Genomic DNA, 14,642 nt, shown 5'->3' with positions numbered 1-14,642 from the left:
CCTTTGTTTGGCGGCCGCTCCGGCTCCCTCGCGGGGGGAGGGGGGCGACAAAAAAATCCCTCTCGGACGGAGGTCCGGGCCCCGGTCTCACAGCCCTCCAGAGGAACACGGCGGCCGACCTTCAGCGGCTCCCTCCGGGCAGAAGTCCAGGCGGTGGCCGTCGCGGCGGCAAACTGCGGCTCGAGACTCTCCCTCCGCTCCAGCGCCCGAGCTCCTCACTCCGGACTCGACTGACGGGCAAACATCGCTTTCCCCCCTCTCTGGCCCCCCTGCCCCTTCTCCCCTCCCCTCGGCCCTTTGCCCCTCCCCTACCTCTTTCCCGGATGCCTCTCAGACGACCTAGGATTGGGTAGGATTCTTTGGAGCCCGCCTCTTCCAAGTTTCTATTGGTTTGAGCGATGCAAACAACGACGCCATTTACCCACCAGTTCTATGGAAACAGAAAGTTATCCCTCAATACTTTCTGGGAATTGTAGTCCAGTCTTCTAGGCCAATCGGTAAACTGACGGACATTAGAACTACCAAGACCGCAATGCCCACTTGCCTGCGTTCGACGAGAGAGGGGAGGGGAAGGAGGCGCGGCCATGAGGCAGAGGGGAGGTGGCATACGACGCCTGCGCAGTGTGATAGGGATGGCGTATTTTCTTGCACTGAGTGCTGCGGCGTCGCTGGCCGCTGAGGAGGGCAGAGATTTCTGTGTGAAATAGTGGGAGGGCTCCAAGGAAGCCTCTTGAAGAGCCGCAGTCAGAACAATAAATTGAGAAGTCGATGTGGGCACTGCTAGTCTCGTACCGGCGGCGGCTTCAAGTCTGAGATCATCGTGGAACCGTGAGCAACAGCGCGGTGGCAGGGGGGACCCGGATGGGGAGCGGGGGAGGGGGCGGTACGGAGGAGGAAGCAGTAAGGAGGGAGAGAGGACCCGGATGCTGACCCGGCTCGGAGTGACTGCCGGCCGGGTGCTGGGATGAGGGGAGGCAGAGGAGCTCGGAAAGAGTGGAAGGGCCACCGGTGCAGCGCAGGGAAGAAGCCCGCCTGCGAGCTTATTACAGCTATGCCTGTGTGGAGCCCTTTCTTTTCCTTCAGAGCCATCGCCCCCCGGGGCTTGGAGTCAAAGGTTCTTGCTATGCGCCTAACAGCTGAGCTCGGTGACCCATATCTGTGTCGCTAGTCTCAAGCCAGAGCCGGCCTATTTTAAAAAGAGAGAGAGATACTTTGCATGAAATTTTCAATATTGTATGAATGTTTGATGCTCAGAGTTCACCCTCTGAGATGTTAGAAGTCCTCATGTGGAAAGAGGGGATGTATAACTTCCTGAACGGAAGTCTAGTCAAAATGAAACCTGATAGGAGGACCTTTGGCTTCGAGAGGTATAGAAAGGTTTTCCTGAGAGTGTGAGAACTAAGCTTGACTCAAGAAGCCAGCCAGAGTTACTAAGGGAAGTCCCTAAAGGAAAGGAAACCTGTTTCAGGAAAAAGACTTCCCAGTAGGAAGAACTGAGGCCCAGAGAGGTGAGGTAGGAATTTTGATCCAGTACCCTGGAGACTGAAACAGGATGACCCTGTCTTCAAAAAAGGAAAAAAAAAAAAATTAAAAACAGTTTTTATCTGGTCCAATGGCCCAGTGAACAATAGGATATCTTGGATTCCTAACTTGAATTGCTAAAATGATAACGCACCCAAAAGAAGAGGAAATGCTTAGCATTGTGGTGGTGACAAGTGCTAAGACCAGCCTGATCTACAGTATGAGTTCCAGGCTAGCTTAGGCCACATAGACCCTGTCTCAAGAAAAAAGTATATAGAGGACAATTAGAGAGGCAGCTACAATTGCATTTCTACAGTGGAAACAATCTGTTTGCATAAATACTAATCTACTCTTTGAACAAATTGCTACGAGCTTTTCATTTTGAAAGTGGGAAAATGGTGTCAGATTCAGAGACATTCTGTAGTGACTCCATATAAAACTGAGCTTGTGCCCCTCAGCCATTATTACCTCTTAAATTTAAGTCTAGTACACGAGAAGCCGAAAAGTCTAACTGTGATAAATTGACAGTTGTGGATTTAAAAAAAAAAAAAATTTTTCAAGAGTGTATAGAACTCAAACTGCCTTAGGCTCTTAAGAAAAAAAATACCAAACATTGTTTCTCAGTATTCACAAACATTGAGTTCTCATGTTTACCCCTCCACTGATAATACTATGTGTAAATATTTTGGGGGAAAGAACATTAATGACTCACATGAGTATTGTTAATGTGAGTGAGCAAAGGGAAGAGTGTTTAATTCATCACTGGTAGAGAAATAGGAAAGATTAAGAAAACTTCAGAATTTAAAGGACTCTTAATTTCTGTGCAGACTGTCACTTGCTGTCGACTAAGAGGCAAATTCTTGAAAAGTGACCTCATTATTATAAGTTAGGTCAAATGTGTTTTCCAGGATGCAAACAAGATAGCAGCTGGCTTCTTGCTACCACTCTAGTTGAGAAGAGATGGCTGCTAGCCTTTGGACTTTACCCAAAACCAAAAAAAAAAAAAAAATTTTTTTTTTAACAATCTTCTTCCAGAATGATGTTACCAACATTATCTGCCTCCTTCCTTCTTTGCATCTTCTTTATTGTTCACCTCTAAGAACCAAGCAACATGTCCATGTACCTCATCCCATACCTGCTCTACCACCACCACCCCCATCTCCATGTGGATGACCCTATTCCCCCACCCCAACTTTACCAGACCTCCCCACTCCCTGGGAGAGACCTCAGGTCTCTCCACGGTTAGGTGCCTGCGTCCTCTCTCAATGATTCCAGATCAGGCAGTCCTTTGCTGTATATGTGTCAGGGTGCTCATATCAGCTGGTGTATGCTGCCTGGTTTGTGGCTCAGTGTCTGAGAGTTTGGGGTCCAGGTTAGTTGAGCCGGCTGGTCTTCCTATAAGGTTACCCTCCCTCCTCAGCTTCTTCCAGCTTTTCCCTAATTCAACCACAGGGATCCCCAGCTTCTGTCCATTGTTTGGGTATATCTGCTTCTGTCTCTTTCAGCTGCTTGTTGGGTGTCTCTGAGGGCGGCCATGCTAGGCTCCTTCTGTAAGTACACCATAGCATCAGTAATAGTGTCAGCCCTAGAGGCCTCCCCTTGAGCTGGATCCCATTTGGACCTGTCACTGTACCTCCTTTCCCTCATGCTCTTCTCTATTTATGTCCCTGCAGTTCTTTAGACAAGAACAATTCTGGGTCAGAGTTTTTGACTGTGGAGTGGCAACCCCATCCCTCCACTTGATGTCCTGTCTTTCTACTGAAGGTGGACTCTACAAGTTTCCTCTTCCCACTGTAGGGCTTTTCATCTAAGGTCCTCCCTTTGAGTCCTGAGAGTCTCTCACCACCCAGGTCTCTGGTACATTCTAGAGGGTCCTCCCCACTCCCCCTATTACCTCCTGTATTTGCCTGTTTCCATTCTTTCTGCTGGCCTTCGGGGCTTCAGTCCTGTTTTCCCCACCCCCAACCCTCAATGGCTCATGCCATTTGTAATTAGCTTTCTGCCTCTGGTTTATGAATAAGATGTACACCTTGTGCTACTGATCCAACACTATGCTTTCCTGCCTGCTTGTTTACACACTCCCCAGCATGATGGTCATAGACTCATCCTCTGAAATTGTAAGCAAGCCTCCAATTAAATATTTTGTTTATGAGTTGCCTTAGTCATAATATCATGGGTTGTTTTTTGGTGGTGGTAGTTTTTTTGTTGGTGGAATTGTTTGTTACTTTGTTTGAGACAGGGTCTCTCTACATAGTACCAGCTGTGTTGGAACTCACCATGCAGACCACACTAGCTACGAACTCGTAGAGATTCACATGCCTTTACATGCTGGAATTAAAAGCATGTGCCACCACATCCAACTGGTCATGGTGTCTCTTTACAGCAATAAAAGCAATAACCGAGACAACCACACATACAAAATTAAATAAATGAATACTTTTTAAAGTATGCTTTTCACTGGACATGATGATACACATGTAATCATAGCACCTGAAGGCTAAGAAAGGATTTTTCATTCTAGGCCAGCCCAAACTGCATAGGGAAATTCTTACTCAAAGAAAATAAAAATAAAAAATAAAAAAGTGTGCATGTGTCTGTGTTTGATCCTAAGGAGCAACCTGAACAATAAATACATCACTTTGATTCCTTGATTTTAATAGAGAGCTACTGGAGGAGATGGGCTCAGTCAGTGAAGAATCTAGGAAGCATAAGGAGCCAACTTCAGATCCCCCTGTAAAAGCCAAGTTGCACAACTCCTAATCCCAGAACTAGACTAGGCCAGAACAAGCATCTCCCAGGAATTCATTAGCCAGCCAGCTAAATTAACAGGGCCAGGATTCAAGATTCAACTATAAAAATATAAGGTGGCAAATGATTGAAGAAGAACCAAGGTTATATAGCCTCTGCAAACACACACATGTACATATAAAATTTTTTGTTTATCACAGATACTGTATATGTTTGTGAGTACCCACATACCTCAATGCTTGTGTGTGGTGGTCAGGATAGTTTTCAGCTCTTAACTTCTCTCTCTCTCTTAATTTTGTGTATGGAGTCAGCAGATGGCTCTAGTTACCTGGATTTGCCACCAAGTCTGACAACCTGAGTTGTTCAATCCATGGGATTCACACGATGCAGGAGAACTGAGTCCCTGTTTGTAGAGCCTGTGAAGTTGACAACACTAACCATCACAGGTACCTTCCAGTTCCGAAACCTGTGACATACAGCACTTTGACCAGCAATAACCATAAACTGCAATTATGTAACCAAATTATACTTGGTTTTATATTTACATATACAGAGTGAATCCATGAAAGGTTATTAGAAGAGGGCTTGTGATCCTACAGGACAAAATGGTGATCCCCAAAGAAGACACAACTCATAACATCTAAAGCTTGCCAGAGGTGTCATAGTTACTAGAAAAACAGGGCCTCTGAGGAGAAAAGTGGACCCCAGTATTGAAAGAAACAGAAGATTCACCAGTAGAAGAGGCCCCTGCAAAAACCAGGATTGAAGCTGGGCCTGATGGCATGCTCTGTAATCCCAGTATTTGGGAGTAGAGGCAGAAAGATCAGGAAGGAATTCAAAGGTAGCTGGGGCTATATGTATATATATATATCTTAAAAAATACATGCATGCATGCATGCCATGATTTATATTCTAGGAAGTGTTGAAGTAAATGCGGAATCCAAGTAATTCAACACTACAGAAAATAACTATATTCAAATGAGTATGCATCTTAGAAACAATCTCCAAATTTTATTGATTTGAGATAAATATTCTTCACAAATTATAAAGCACACCTGTCTTAAGCAGAGCGTTTGTTGTTTTGTAATCATAGAAAGGTCTGATTTTAATTTGTTTTGGCATTTATTTGATGTCAATAAGTCCTTTGTGATTAACTAGGAAAGTTTGATCTAAGAAAATTACTTCAAAATCAACTAAACAGTATTATCATTGGAATGAAGAATTTTTCTCTTGAAAAACTTGAGATATAATTTATATACCAACCATCAAAAGTATATAGTTGAAGGTGGGTTTGGTGGTTTGAACCCATAATTTCAAGGCCATCTTGGGCATCATAGTAAGACGATATCTCAGGACAAAACTAGCTGTGCTGGTGTGTGTGGATAATTTCAGTACTGGAAACCCTGAGGCAGGATGATCACAAGTTTGAGGCCAGCTGGGCTACAGTGTAAGACCTTCAAAATAATTGTTTAAAAATTAAAATTTAGATTTTTTTTAGTACATTCAAAGTGTACAGCCATCACTACATCCTAATAACATTTTGATTCTGTATACACATACACACACCTTTATAATTCATTAGTAATAATCTTTATTTTTTTCTGAGCCAGCAACCACTAACCTGTTTTCCCATCTGTATAGGTTGTCTGATTCAGAACATTTCCTATAAATAGGATCATACAACCTGTTCTTTTATGGCTACCTCCTTTTGCTTTCTTTACATAATGTTTTCAAGTTTTATACATGTAATGTTTTGCTGTATAAATAAAAATTTAAATCTATCATTCAAAAAAATCTTAACAAAAATTCCTTTGCCATCTAACACTTAAAATAATTTGATTGGTGAGATCATTTTTATATTTCTCCTTTTTAACAGGTCAGCTTTGAAATTTATAAAACATGGAGAAAACTAAAGAGAAAGCTGAGAGGATTCTTCTAGAGCCCTATAGGTACTTACTTCAGTTACCAGGTAACCAGCAGTTCAGTTATTTACGTAGTAGTTTTAAGAGCGTAGTCATTTAAATGTAAATTTAAACTTAAATGGTTCTTGAGATCTTCTATTTGAAGTATCAACACTGTAAGAGGAATTACTCAAAGAACGGCGGTATATGAGATGTTTCTGTTTTATTGAGACAAAATCTCATTAGTACAGCACTGGGCTGGCCTAGAACTCAATATCTAGCCCAGGCTGACCTAGAATTTGTGATGAACCTCCTGCCCCTGTTTTTCAATTGTTAGGATTTTTGGGGAGGGTTGTACACATGAGTCTAAGTGCCTGTGGTCAGAGGAGGGTGTTAGATCCTCTGGAGCTCGAATCACAAGCAGTGGTGAGCCACCTGATGTGGGTGCTAGGAACCAGCCCAGCTCGTCTACAGGACCTTAGCTCTGAACTCATTCTTAATCCCAAGTCATCTGTCTGTCTGTCCAGCTCCTTGTCTCACTAATTTAGTAGTGGGAATGAATGTATGTGCTGCTCACAAGATCCTGGGGATGGAATTCAGGTCCTGAGGCGTGGCCCTAACACCTTCACTCCAGAAACTTAACTTTTTTTTGAGTCAGAGTCTTGCTGACCTCAGACTCACTGAGCTCCATCTCTCTGTGCTGAGTGCTGAGATTAAAGGTGTCATCACTGCACCCAGACTAAAACAACTTTTTAGGTTTTATGGAGGTTTTGGCTGTGTGTGTGTATGTCTGTGCCTGAGGAGGCCAGAGGAGGGGGCAATCCCATTAGGACTAGACTTAAGCGATTCTTCTGAGTCAGCATGTGTATGCTGAGTCAAACCTGGAACTTGTGGAAAAGCAGCAAGTGCTCTTAACCACTGAGCCATCTCTCCAGCCTCTGGAAGTTAACGTTTATTTAACTATTTTCTTGAGCCTGCTTCTGAATTTACAGTATTAGACGCTCATACTATATTTTTATTAAATGAACTGGTTGTGTTTTTCCTATGACTGCTTTCTGTTTGGGCTAATTTAACTTCTACTGGCATCTACTATCTCAAGACATCTCTCATTTTCTCTGTGAAAAAGAAAATGCTGCTAAAAAGCTAGTGGCCCTAGTCAACACAAGAGGCTAACACTTGTTTAAATGAAGGACTGTAAACTGAACTGCTTAAGTCTCTAAAATCTTAATTTAAAGGAATGATAGTTTTGTTTTGTTTTTCTTTTTTTTTTTTTTTTTTAATTTATTTATATGTAAGTACACTTCAGACACTCCAGAAGAGGGAGTCAGATCTCTTTATGGATGGTTGTGAGCCACCATGTGGTTGCTGGGATTTGAACCTTCGGAAGAGCAGTCTGGAAGAGCAGTCAGGTGCTCTTACCCACTGAGCCATCTCACCAGCCCCTGTTTTGTTTTTCTTGACACGGGGTTTCTCTGTGTAACCAGCCCTAGTTGCCCTGAAACTTACTTTGTAGTCTAGGCTGGCCTTGAACTCACAGAGATCTGCCTGCCTCTATCTCCCAAATGCTGGGATTAAAGTCTTATGCCATCACCCAGCAAAGTGACAAATCTTGTGAAGAAATTCATTGGCAAAATACTTGAAGTTGTATGTAGCAGATAGTGCTAGTTGTCCTTGAGCAGACTGTCTTCATTTTCAGAAAAAGAGATTAAATTGTATTTTCTAAAGATGCCTACTCCACCCCCATGATTCAGTGCAATGATTCAGGGTAAGACTGAAACTCTCTGAAGCGCTTTAGACTTTCTTGCTAGCCCTCATTTTAAAAAACTTTGGTTTTTGATTTTTAATTGTGTGTGGTAGGGGTAAAAAGTACGCAAATATGAGCGTAGGTCCACACAGAGGACTACAGAGGGCCCCTTAGTAACTTTGCATCTCCAGGAGTTGGAGTTACACGTGGCTGTGAGCCACCTGAGGTGGATGCTGGGAAAGAACTTGGGTTCTCTACAAGAGCAGCAAGGGCCCTTTACCACTGAGTCATCCCTCCCCAAGTGTAGGTTGAATGGTAAAATGAAGAGGGTAAGGTCAGCTCCATTGTGTCCTTTACAATGAGGAATCTGAGGGCTATTCAGCTGGGAAGGCAATGGGTTGATGGGACTGTTTTACTAAGTCTGCTCAGTTTGTTTTGGCTCTTTTTGTTTTTTGTTTGTTTGTTTGTTTTGGGTTTTTTTTTTTTTTTTTTGAGACAGGGTTTCTCTGTATAGTCCTGGCTGTCCTGGAACTCACTCTGTAGACCAGGCTGGCCTCAAACTTAGAAATCTGCCTGCCTCTGCCTCCTGAGTGCTGGGATTAAAGGCGTGCGCCACCACGCCCGGCGTTTGCTCAGTTCTGAAGCAAGTTTTTCAATTTTTCTTGTAATGACATTTTGGAGGCCAATGAGGTAGCTTAGCCAGTAACGGTGCTTGACATGAAGCCTAAGATCTGATGTCCATCGACAGGACCCACATACAACTGGGAAATTGTCTTTTGATCTCCACAAGTGTGCCAGGGAGTGCACATGCACATACAAACACAATTAAGTAAATGTTTTTTAAAATAATTTTTAAGTAAAATAATGTTTTTTGGTCATATCCTATGTTTTAATTGCAGGTAAACAGGTGAGAAGCAAACTTTCACAGGCATTTAATCACTGGCTGAAAGTTCCAGAAGACAAGCTACAGGTATATAGGCAGTCTGATTACTTCTCCTTTTGTCCTTGTGTGGGGCACATTGGGACTTCAAGCATTCTGGGCAGCTGTTCTGCCACTGAGCCATATCCCCAGTCCTTAGGCAACTCTGATCTATGCTTCTTCCCCACTTAATCACCAAGAAATTAGTAGCTAGCCCATAAAAAAGTACTCAAGGTCCTTACTCTGTTAATGCTTATGCAATATTATATATTAAGACTACTAAATATTTTTTAGCTGTAAAAAGCTTAGGATAACTGAGACTTTAATAATTTAGAAATACCATCAAGTACAAACTGTTTTGGCCAAGCATGGTGGTACACATGTAGAATCTCAGAACTTAGCAGCTGGGTACATAGGAAGACCATGTCTCAAAAAAAAAAAATTCTGGGCTGGAAAGATGGCTCTGATGTTAGTTAAGAGCATGTACTGCTTTTGCAGAGGACCTAAGTTCAATTCCCAGCATCCACATCAGGCCCGTAACCTCACAACTGCCTATAACTAGATCCAGGGGGATCTGATGTCTCTGGCCTCCAAGGGCACCTCTCCTCACAAGCATATATGCCACACTGACACATACACAAAAAAATTCTCTGTGTGTATGTACAATAGCCTTTAAATGTGTGTCTGTCTGTCTATCTGTCTTAGCGTCTTAGTGAAATTTTCTTCTTTGGTTGTTTTTCTCTAGATTATCATTGAAGTGACTGAAATGTTGCATAATGCCAGTTTACTCATTGATGATATTGAAGACAGTTCAAAGCTCCGACGTGGTTTCCCAGTGGCTCACAGCATCTATGGTGTCCCATCTGTCATTAATTCTGCCAATTACGTCTACTTCCTTGGACTGGAAAAAGTCTTAACCCTTGATCACCCGGATGCGGTGAAGCTTTTCACACGCCAGCTTCTGGAACTTCATCAGGGACAAGGCCTCGATATTTACTGGAGGGACACCTACACTTGTCCAACTGAAGAAGAATATAAAGCCATGGTGTTGCAGAAGACAGGTGGTTTGTTTGGATTAGCAGTAGGTCTTATGCAGCTGTTCTCTGATTACAAAGAAGATCTAAAGCCACTGCTTGACACACTTGGGCTCTTTTTCCAGATTAGAGATGATTATGCCAATCTACACTCCAAAGAATACAGTGAAAACAAAAGTTTCTGTGAAGACTTGACAGAAGGGAAGTTCTCATTCCCCACTATCCATGCCATTTGGTCAAGGCCAGAAAGCACCCAGGTACAGAACATCCTGCGCCAGAGAACAGAGAATATAGATATTAAAAAGTATTGTGTGCAGTACCTGGAGGATGTAGGTTCTTTTGCATACACTCGACACACTCTTAGAGAGCTTGAAGCTAAAGCCTACAAACAAATTGAGGCCTGTGGTGGGAACCCTTCACTAGTGGCTTTAGTCAAGCACTTAAGTAAGATGTTCACAGAAGAAAATAAATAATACTATCCTTTCTGGATTAGACTCAGTAGCTTCTTTCAGTTGAAAATGAGGAGTGGCTTCATCCCATTTATCTTTTCTTTTTTTTTTTTTTAAGATTTATTTATTATATGTAAGTGTAGCTGTCTTCAGACACTCCAGAAGATGGAGTCAGATCTCATTACGGATGGTTGTGAGCCACCATGTGGTTGCTGGGATTTGAACTCCAGACCTTCAGAAAGCCACCATCAGAAGAGCAGTTGGGTGCTCTTACCTACTGAGCCATCTCACCAGCCCCACCATTTATCTTTTCAAGTACTAGACTCCAATAATTGAGTAAATGAGGGTGACGTGTGTAAAAGTGTTATGTTATCAAAATCCCTTTGCATAAAAATACAAAATTGAGGGCTGGAGAGATGGCTTAGCAGTTAAAAAGCTGCTTTTCCAGAGAACCCCGGTTCAATTTCCAGGGCCCACAGTGAAGTTCACCAACACCTGTAACTCCATTTCCAGATCATCTTCTGGACTTTTCAGGCACCAGGCACACACATAGGTATACAAACATGCACAATATTCAGACACATAAGATATTTAATTTTTATTTTTTTAAAAACAAAGTTGAAACTATCAGGAATCACATAACGTAGGTCATAAATGTCAGACACTAAGTGTGACAGCTCTTCCTACGACCCCACGTGCTCTGGGCTTGTCAATAAAAAAGACTGATCTTCCAAGAAACTATCTGCTTTCTAACTATATGACATGGAGGGTTCTCAGTCCATAGATGACAATTCAAAACAAGTCTCTTTAGCTAACTGACTAAAAAGACCAAAGAACTGCTGTTTTTCCCTAAATGATAATGCCAAGAGTACCTCAGTTTTGTCTCTGAAGACCTGTGTCAAAGTCTGAAAAGACAGAAAGAATGCACAGGCACTCTTCCACCCAACTTGTTTGTTTCAATGCTTGACACCCCACAAATTGTCCTTTTTAACAAAAGAGGCTCCACTTAGTGAAGTTCAATTCACAACCTGGTTCCATTGTTTTTTTCTGGTTTGTTTGTGTTTTTTCTTGTAACATTTTTCTACCCCAAACTGATTAGTATCTGTGATTAATGTTTCTTTGAAGGAAGAAAATAATAGAAAAGGTGTTTGTGGAGTACATGAGTAATGCCAGCATTCCATTGGTAGAGTCAGGAAGATCAGAAGCTCAAGGTTATACTCAGCTATATATAAGTTTGTGACCAGTCTGAACTACAGGGGACATTGCATCAAAAGAAAAGAAAAAGAAAAAACTGATATATATTTTTTTTAATTTCTTGAGACAGGTTTCACTCACTATGCAGTTCTAGCTGGCCTAGAACTCAAGGGTCCATCAGCTTGGCTTCTGCCTCTTTGAGAGCTAGGATCAAATGTGTGTCCTACCATGCCTGGCAAAGACTCTGTAAGTCAATTTATTTCCTTGCCTAATTAAATTAATTTTGGCCTGGTACTTAATAGTGAATTAAGGACCTTTTTAGAGTCATTTTGTCTATCCAATAATCAAAATCTCGTTCTTTATTTGGTCTATGGTTCCCAAATGTTAATTCAGAAGAGACCCAGGAAGCTGGAGAGATGGCTCAGAGGTTAAGAACACTGGCTGCTCTTCCAGAGGACCCTGGTTCAGTTCCCAGCACCCACATGGCAGTTCACAACTGTCTGTAACTTCAGTTCCAGAAGATCTAATACCATCTCACAGACATACATGTAAGCAAAATACAAATACACATTAAAAAAAAATTATCTGAAGAGACCCAGAACATGAGTAGCTGAGTTCATTTAATAAAATGACTTTATTTGCTTAGATTTGTGCTACAATAATGCTTTTCCTGCCTAAGAAAGTCTTGAGATATCCTCTTCGAGAAATGTTGGATTTTGCTGTGTCAAAGACATACTTTTTGTTTGTTTGTTTTGTTTTGTTTTTTGAGACAGAGACATACTTTTTAAACAATATAAATTTTCTAATTTATGCAGCTTCAGAAAAACATTAAGTTTTTATATCAAATCTGCAAGAATAAAGGTCAGTTGTATTGCCATAATGTTTTTTTCTTTCCTTTGATGTCTAAACTATTGTTGACCTCACTATTTTCCTTCAGCCTTTTCCTTCCTGGGCCAGCCAGTGCTGCTAGGGAATGGATTCCTGTCTGCTCTTGTAGCCACTGCTGCCTTGTTGAGCAACTCCTGTCCTGGGTAGCCTGTATCATTGGCTCTTCTTCCTTTCCTAGCAGAAAAGGAGATTCCTCAACTAGCAATGGAATGTCCCTTATTATCTTTTTCTGTTCTCCACCTATCAAATGTGGAATCTCCTACCTTTCTTTCTTCAAATTTTTTACTTCAAATCTGCCTTTAAGTAGTCAGCCTTTTATTTCCAAAAATGTAAACCAGATGAGATGGCACATGCCTGTAGTATTAGTTCTTAGGGGAAATAGAGATTAAAAGTTGAGGGTCCTGATTGGCTACATAGTGGGCTAGAACTAGCCTGGATTTTGTTAGAATTTGCCCTGCAGCCTTAGGCGAAAGGAGCTCTTGAGCTCTAGAGGCCTTGTAACATCCCAGGCTGTAATTCTCAGGCATCCTAAAGCTCATTTTAAGCTATGTGATAAGAAACAGGGGAAAGACACGTATATTTATACAACTTTAATCCCAGCACTCAAGTGGCAGAAGCCGGCAGATCTCTTATCATCTGGTATACAGAGAAAGTTCCAGACAGAGCAGCATAGTGGACTGACTGTCTGTGTGTGTGTGTCTCTCTCTCTCAAAAAAAAAGCTTCAAATACAAAAAAAAAAGGGCTCAAAATAATGAACCCTACAGTAGTATGAGTTCATGTATAATAGAGTTAGCATTTTGCTTCCTCAACCCTAACACCCCACTTGGCTAAACACAATCACTCTGCTTATCTTAATTCATCTTTTTATATTTACATTCAATATGTTGAGAATGAGCTATAATGTGAAGGCATTGTTTGACCATGTACTACTTGGTTAAAAAAAAATACAAAAATAAAATAAAATCACTGATATAAATTTCAATGTTAATTTGCTCAACTCCGCTCCGTACAGTATTTCCTAACACTTAATTGGCACTGACACAGAAGTGGCTAGTTGTTTGTCATTCTTTTTTTTTTATGTATGTATGTATGTATGTATGTATGTATGTATGTATGTATGTATGTTGTTTGTTTGTTTAATGTAGCCCTTGTTGGGCTAGAACCTGATTTGTAGATCTGAGCTCAACTCAGAGATCTTTGTCAGAGTGCAGGGATTAAACACATGTGCCATCACTCCCAGCAAAGGCTATTCTATGCAACACTACTTTAGAAGAATCACCAACTTTGTATTGTTTATCACTGTACTTAAAAAGAAGGCTGTGTTTGAAGAAATAATCTATGAAACAAGGTCGTTGAACCTCTTTTGGGTGAAGGTCTTAGTCACTGTTCTATTGTTGTGAAGAGATACCATGGCCAAAGCAATTCTTATAAATGAAAGCATTTAATTTGGGGATCTGCTTACAGTTTCAGTCAGTCTGTTATCAGCTAGTAGGAACATAGTGTCACTCATGGCCCTGGAGTAGTGGCTTAGAACTGTGTCCTGATCTGTAGGCAGCAGATTCGGTCTGGCATGAGGTTCTAAAACCTCAAAGTCCACTCCAGTGACACACTTCCTCCAACAAGGCCACACCTCCAAATTCTAATTTTGTCAAAGAATTGCACTCCCTGGTGACTAAGGATTCAGATATATGAGCCTAGAGGGTCATTCTTATTTAAACCACCACAGTGAGGTAGTTCAGTACTAATGGTAAGCTGTTAGATGGTGTGGAAATTTTTTTGAAACTTGCCAGTTGCTTAATAGAAATTGTAAATTGGGAATAAACATTTCAGCAGTGTTTTAAAGAGACTTGGGTTTAATGAATATTCTAACAAAGATGCCAGTGCCTTTTAAGAATGTAATGGTGTGTTTATTAAATCTCACAGGTTAAGTCAGTTTACTATAAAGAACTGGACATAAAGAATGGAGTTAAGAGACTAGGCAACGCTGTAACACCACCACTGAGACTGAGGCAAGAGGAACATGAGTCCAAAAGCAGTCTGATCTCCATAGGAAGGTGGAGCCCAGCTGGAGTGCATACTCAGACCTTTGTCTCAAGACACAAAAATACTGAGTTAAGGAAGCAGGGCATTATTGAAGAAAGACATGCATTTGAAACACAAGTTAGGAATTTAAAGAGACTCAGATTTTCTAAAAAGTTCGTGAAAGCGGACTTGTGGTTTGATAAAAGATGACTTAGTTTGTC

The 14,642-nt window shown here is 41.5% G+C and overlaps 2 protein-coding genes across 28 annotated transcripts in view; one reads left to right on the top strand and one right to left on the bottom strand.

Annotated features, from left to right (window-relative positions):
• The window catches only part of Arid4b (AT rich interactive domain 4B (RBP1-like)), a 135,995-nt gene extending 135,570 nt beyond the window's left edge, over nucleotides 1–425 (bottom strand). For 4 of the 7 annotated variants that reach the window (XR_003950495.1, XR_003950496.1, XR_003950497.1 and 1 more), the window contains exon 1: nucleotides 2–289. The gene's annotated coding sequence lies outside the window, so the exon portion shown is untranslated. Of the gene's footprint in view, nucleotide 1; nucleotides 290–312 lie in introns of those variants that run through there. The other 3 variants (NM_194262.2, NM_198122.2, XM_017315648.1) reach the window with 2 other exon arrangements.
• A 42-nt stretch (nucleotides 426–467) lies between these two features.
• On the top strand, nucleotides 468–14,244 carry Ggps1 (geranylgeranyl diphosphate synthase 1). 21 transcript variants are annotated; one of them, XR_003950431.1, is made up of 8 exons: nucleotides 468–828; nucleotides 4,577–4,715; nucleotides 4,823–5,110; nucleotides 6,146–6,238; nucleotides 8,814–8,884; nucleotides 9,579–10,124; nucleotides 11,641–11,756; nucleotides 11,904–14,241. XR_003950431.1 is itself a non-coding variant. In XM_030247155.1 (6 exons), exons 3-6 carry the CDS (start codon nucleotides 6,169–6,171, stop codon nucleotides 11,662–11,664), a joined length of 711 nt encoding a protein of 236 aa, XP_030103015.1. In that variant the 5' UTR covers nucleotides 468–828; nucleotides 4,584–4,715; nucleotides 6,146–6,168; the 3' UTR covers nucleotides 11,665–14,241. The 21 variants fall into 21 exon arrangements, 15 of the variants coding, with proteins under 15 accessions (XP_030103015.1, XP_017170877.1, XP_011242583.1 ...); XR_001780754.2 differs by having other exon boundaries at nucleotides 3,027–4,715; XR_003950432.1 differs by lacking the exon at nucleotides 4,823–5,110 and having other exon boundaries at nucleotides 4,581–4,715.
• Nucleotides 14,245–14,642: the final 398 nt, after the last annotated feature.

This window comes from Mus musculus, chromosome 13 (genome assembly GCF_000001635.26).
Source record: "Mus musculus strain C57BL/6J chromosome 13, GRCm38.p6 C57BL/6J".
NCBI lineage: Eukaryota > Metazoa > Chordata > Mammalia > Rodentia > Muridae > Mus > Mus musculus.
The sequence above is the reverse complement of the archived record's forward strand: the minus strand, read 5'-3'. Positions and strand labels throughout refer to the sequence as shown.

Bases quoted from the DNA above. Each gene is read 5' to 3' on its own strand.
- Ggps1 (NM_010282.3), top strand. From the start codon at position 6,169: ATGGAGAAAACTAAAGAGAAAGCTGAGAGGATTCTTCTAGAGCCCTAT. The intron at 6,239-8,813 runs GTAACCAGCAGT...TTTTAATTGCAG, and splicing joins GTACTTACTTCAGTTACCAG to GTAAACAGGTGAGAAGCAAA. The intron at 8,885-9,578 runs GTATATAGGCAG...GTTTTTCTCTAG, and splicing joins TTCCAGAAGACAAGCTACAG to ATTATCATTGAAGTGACTGA.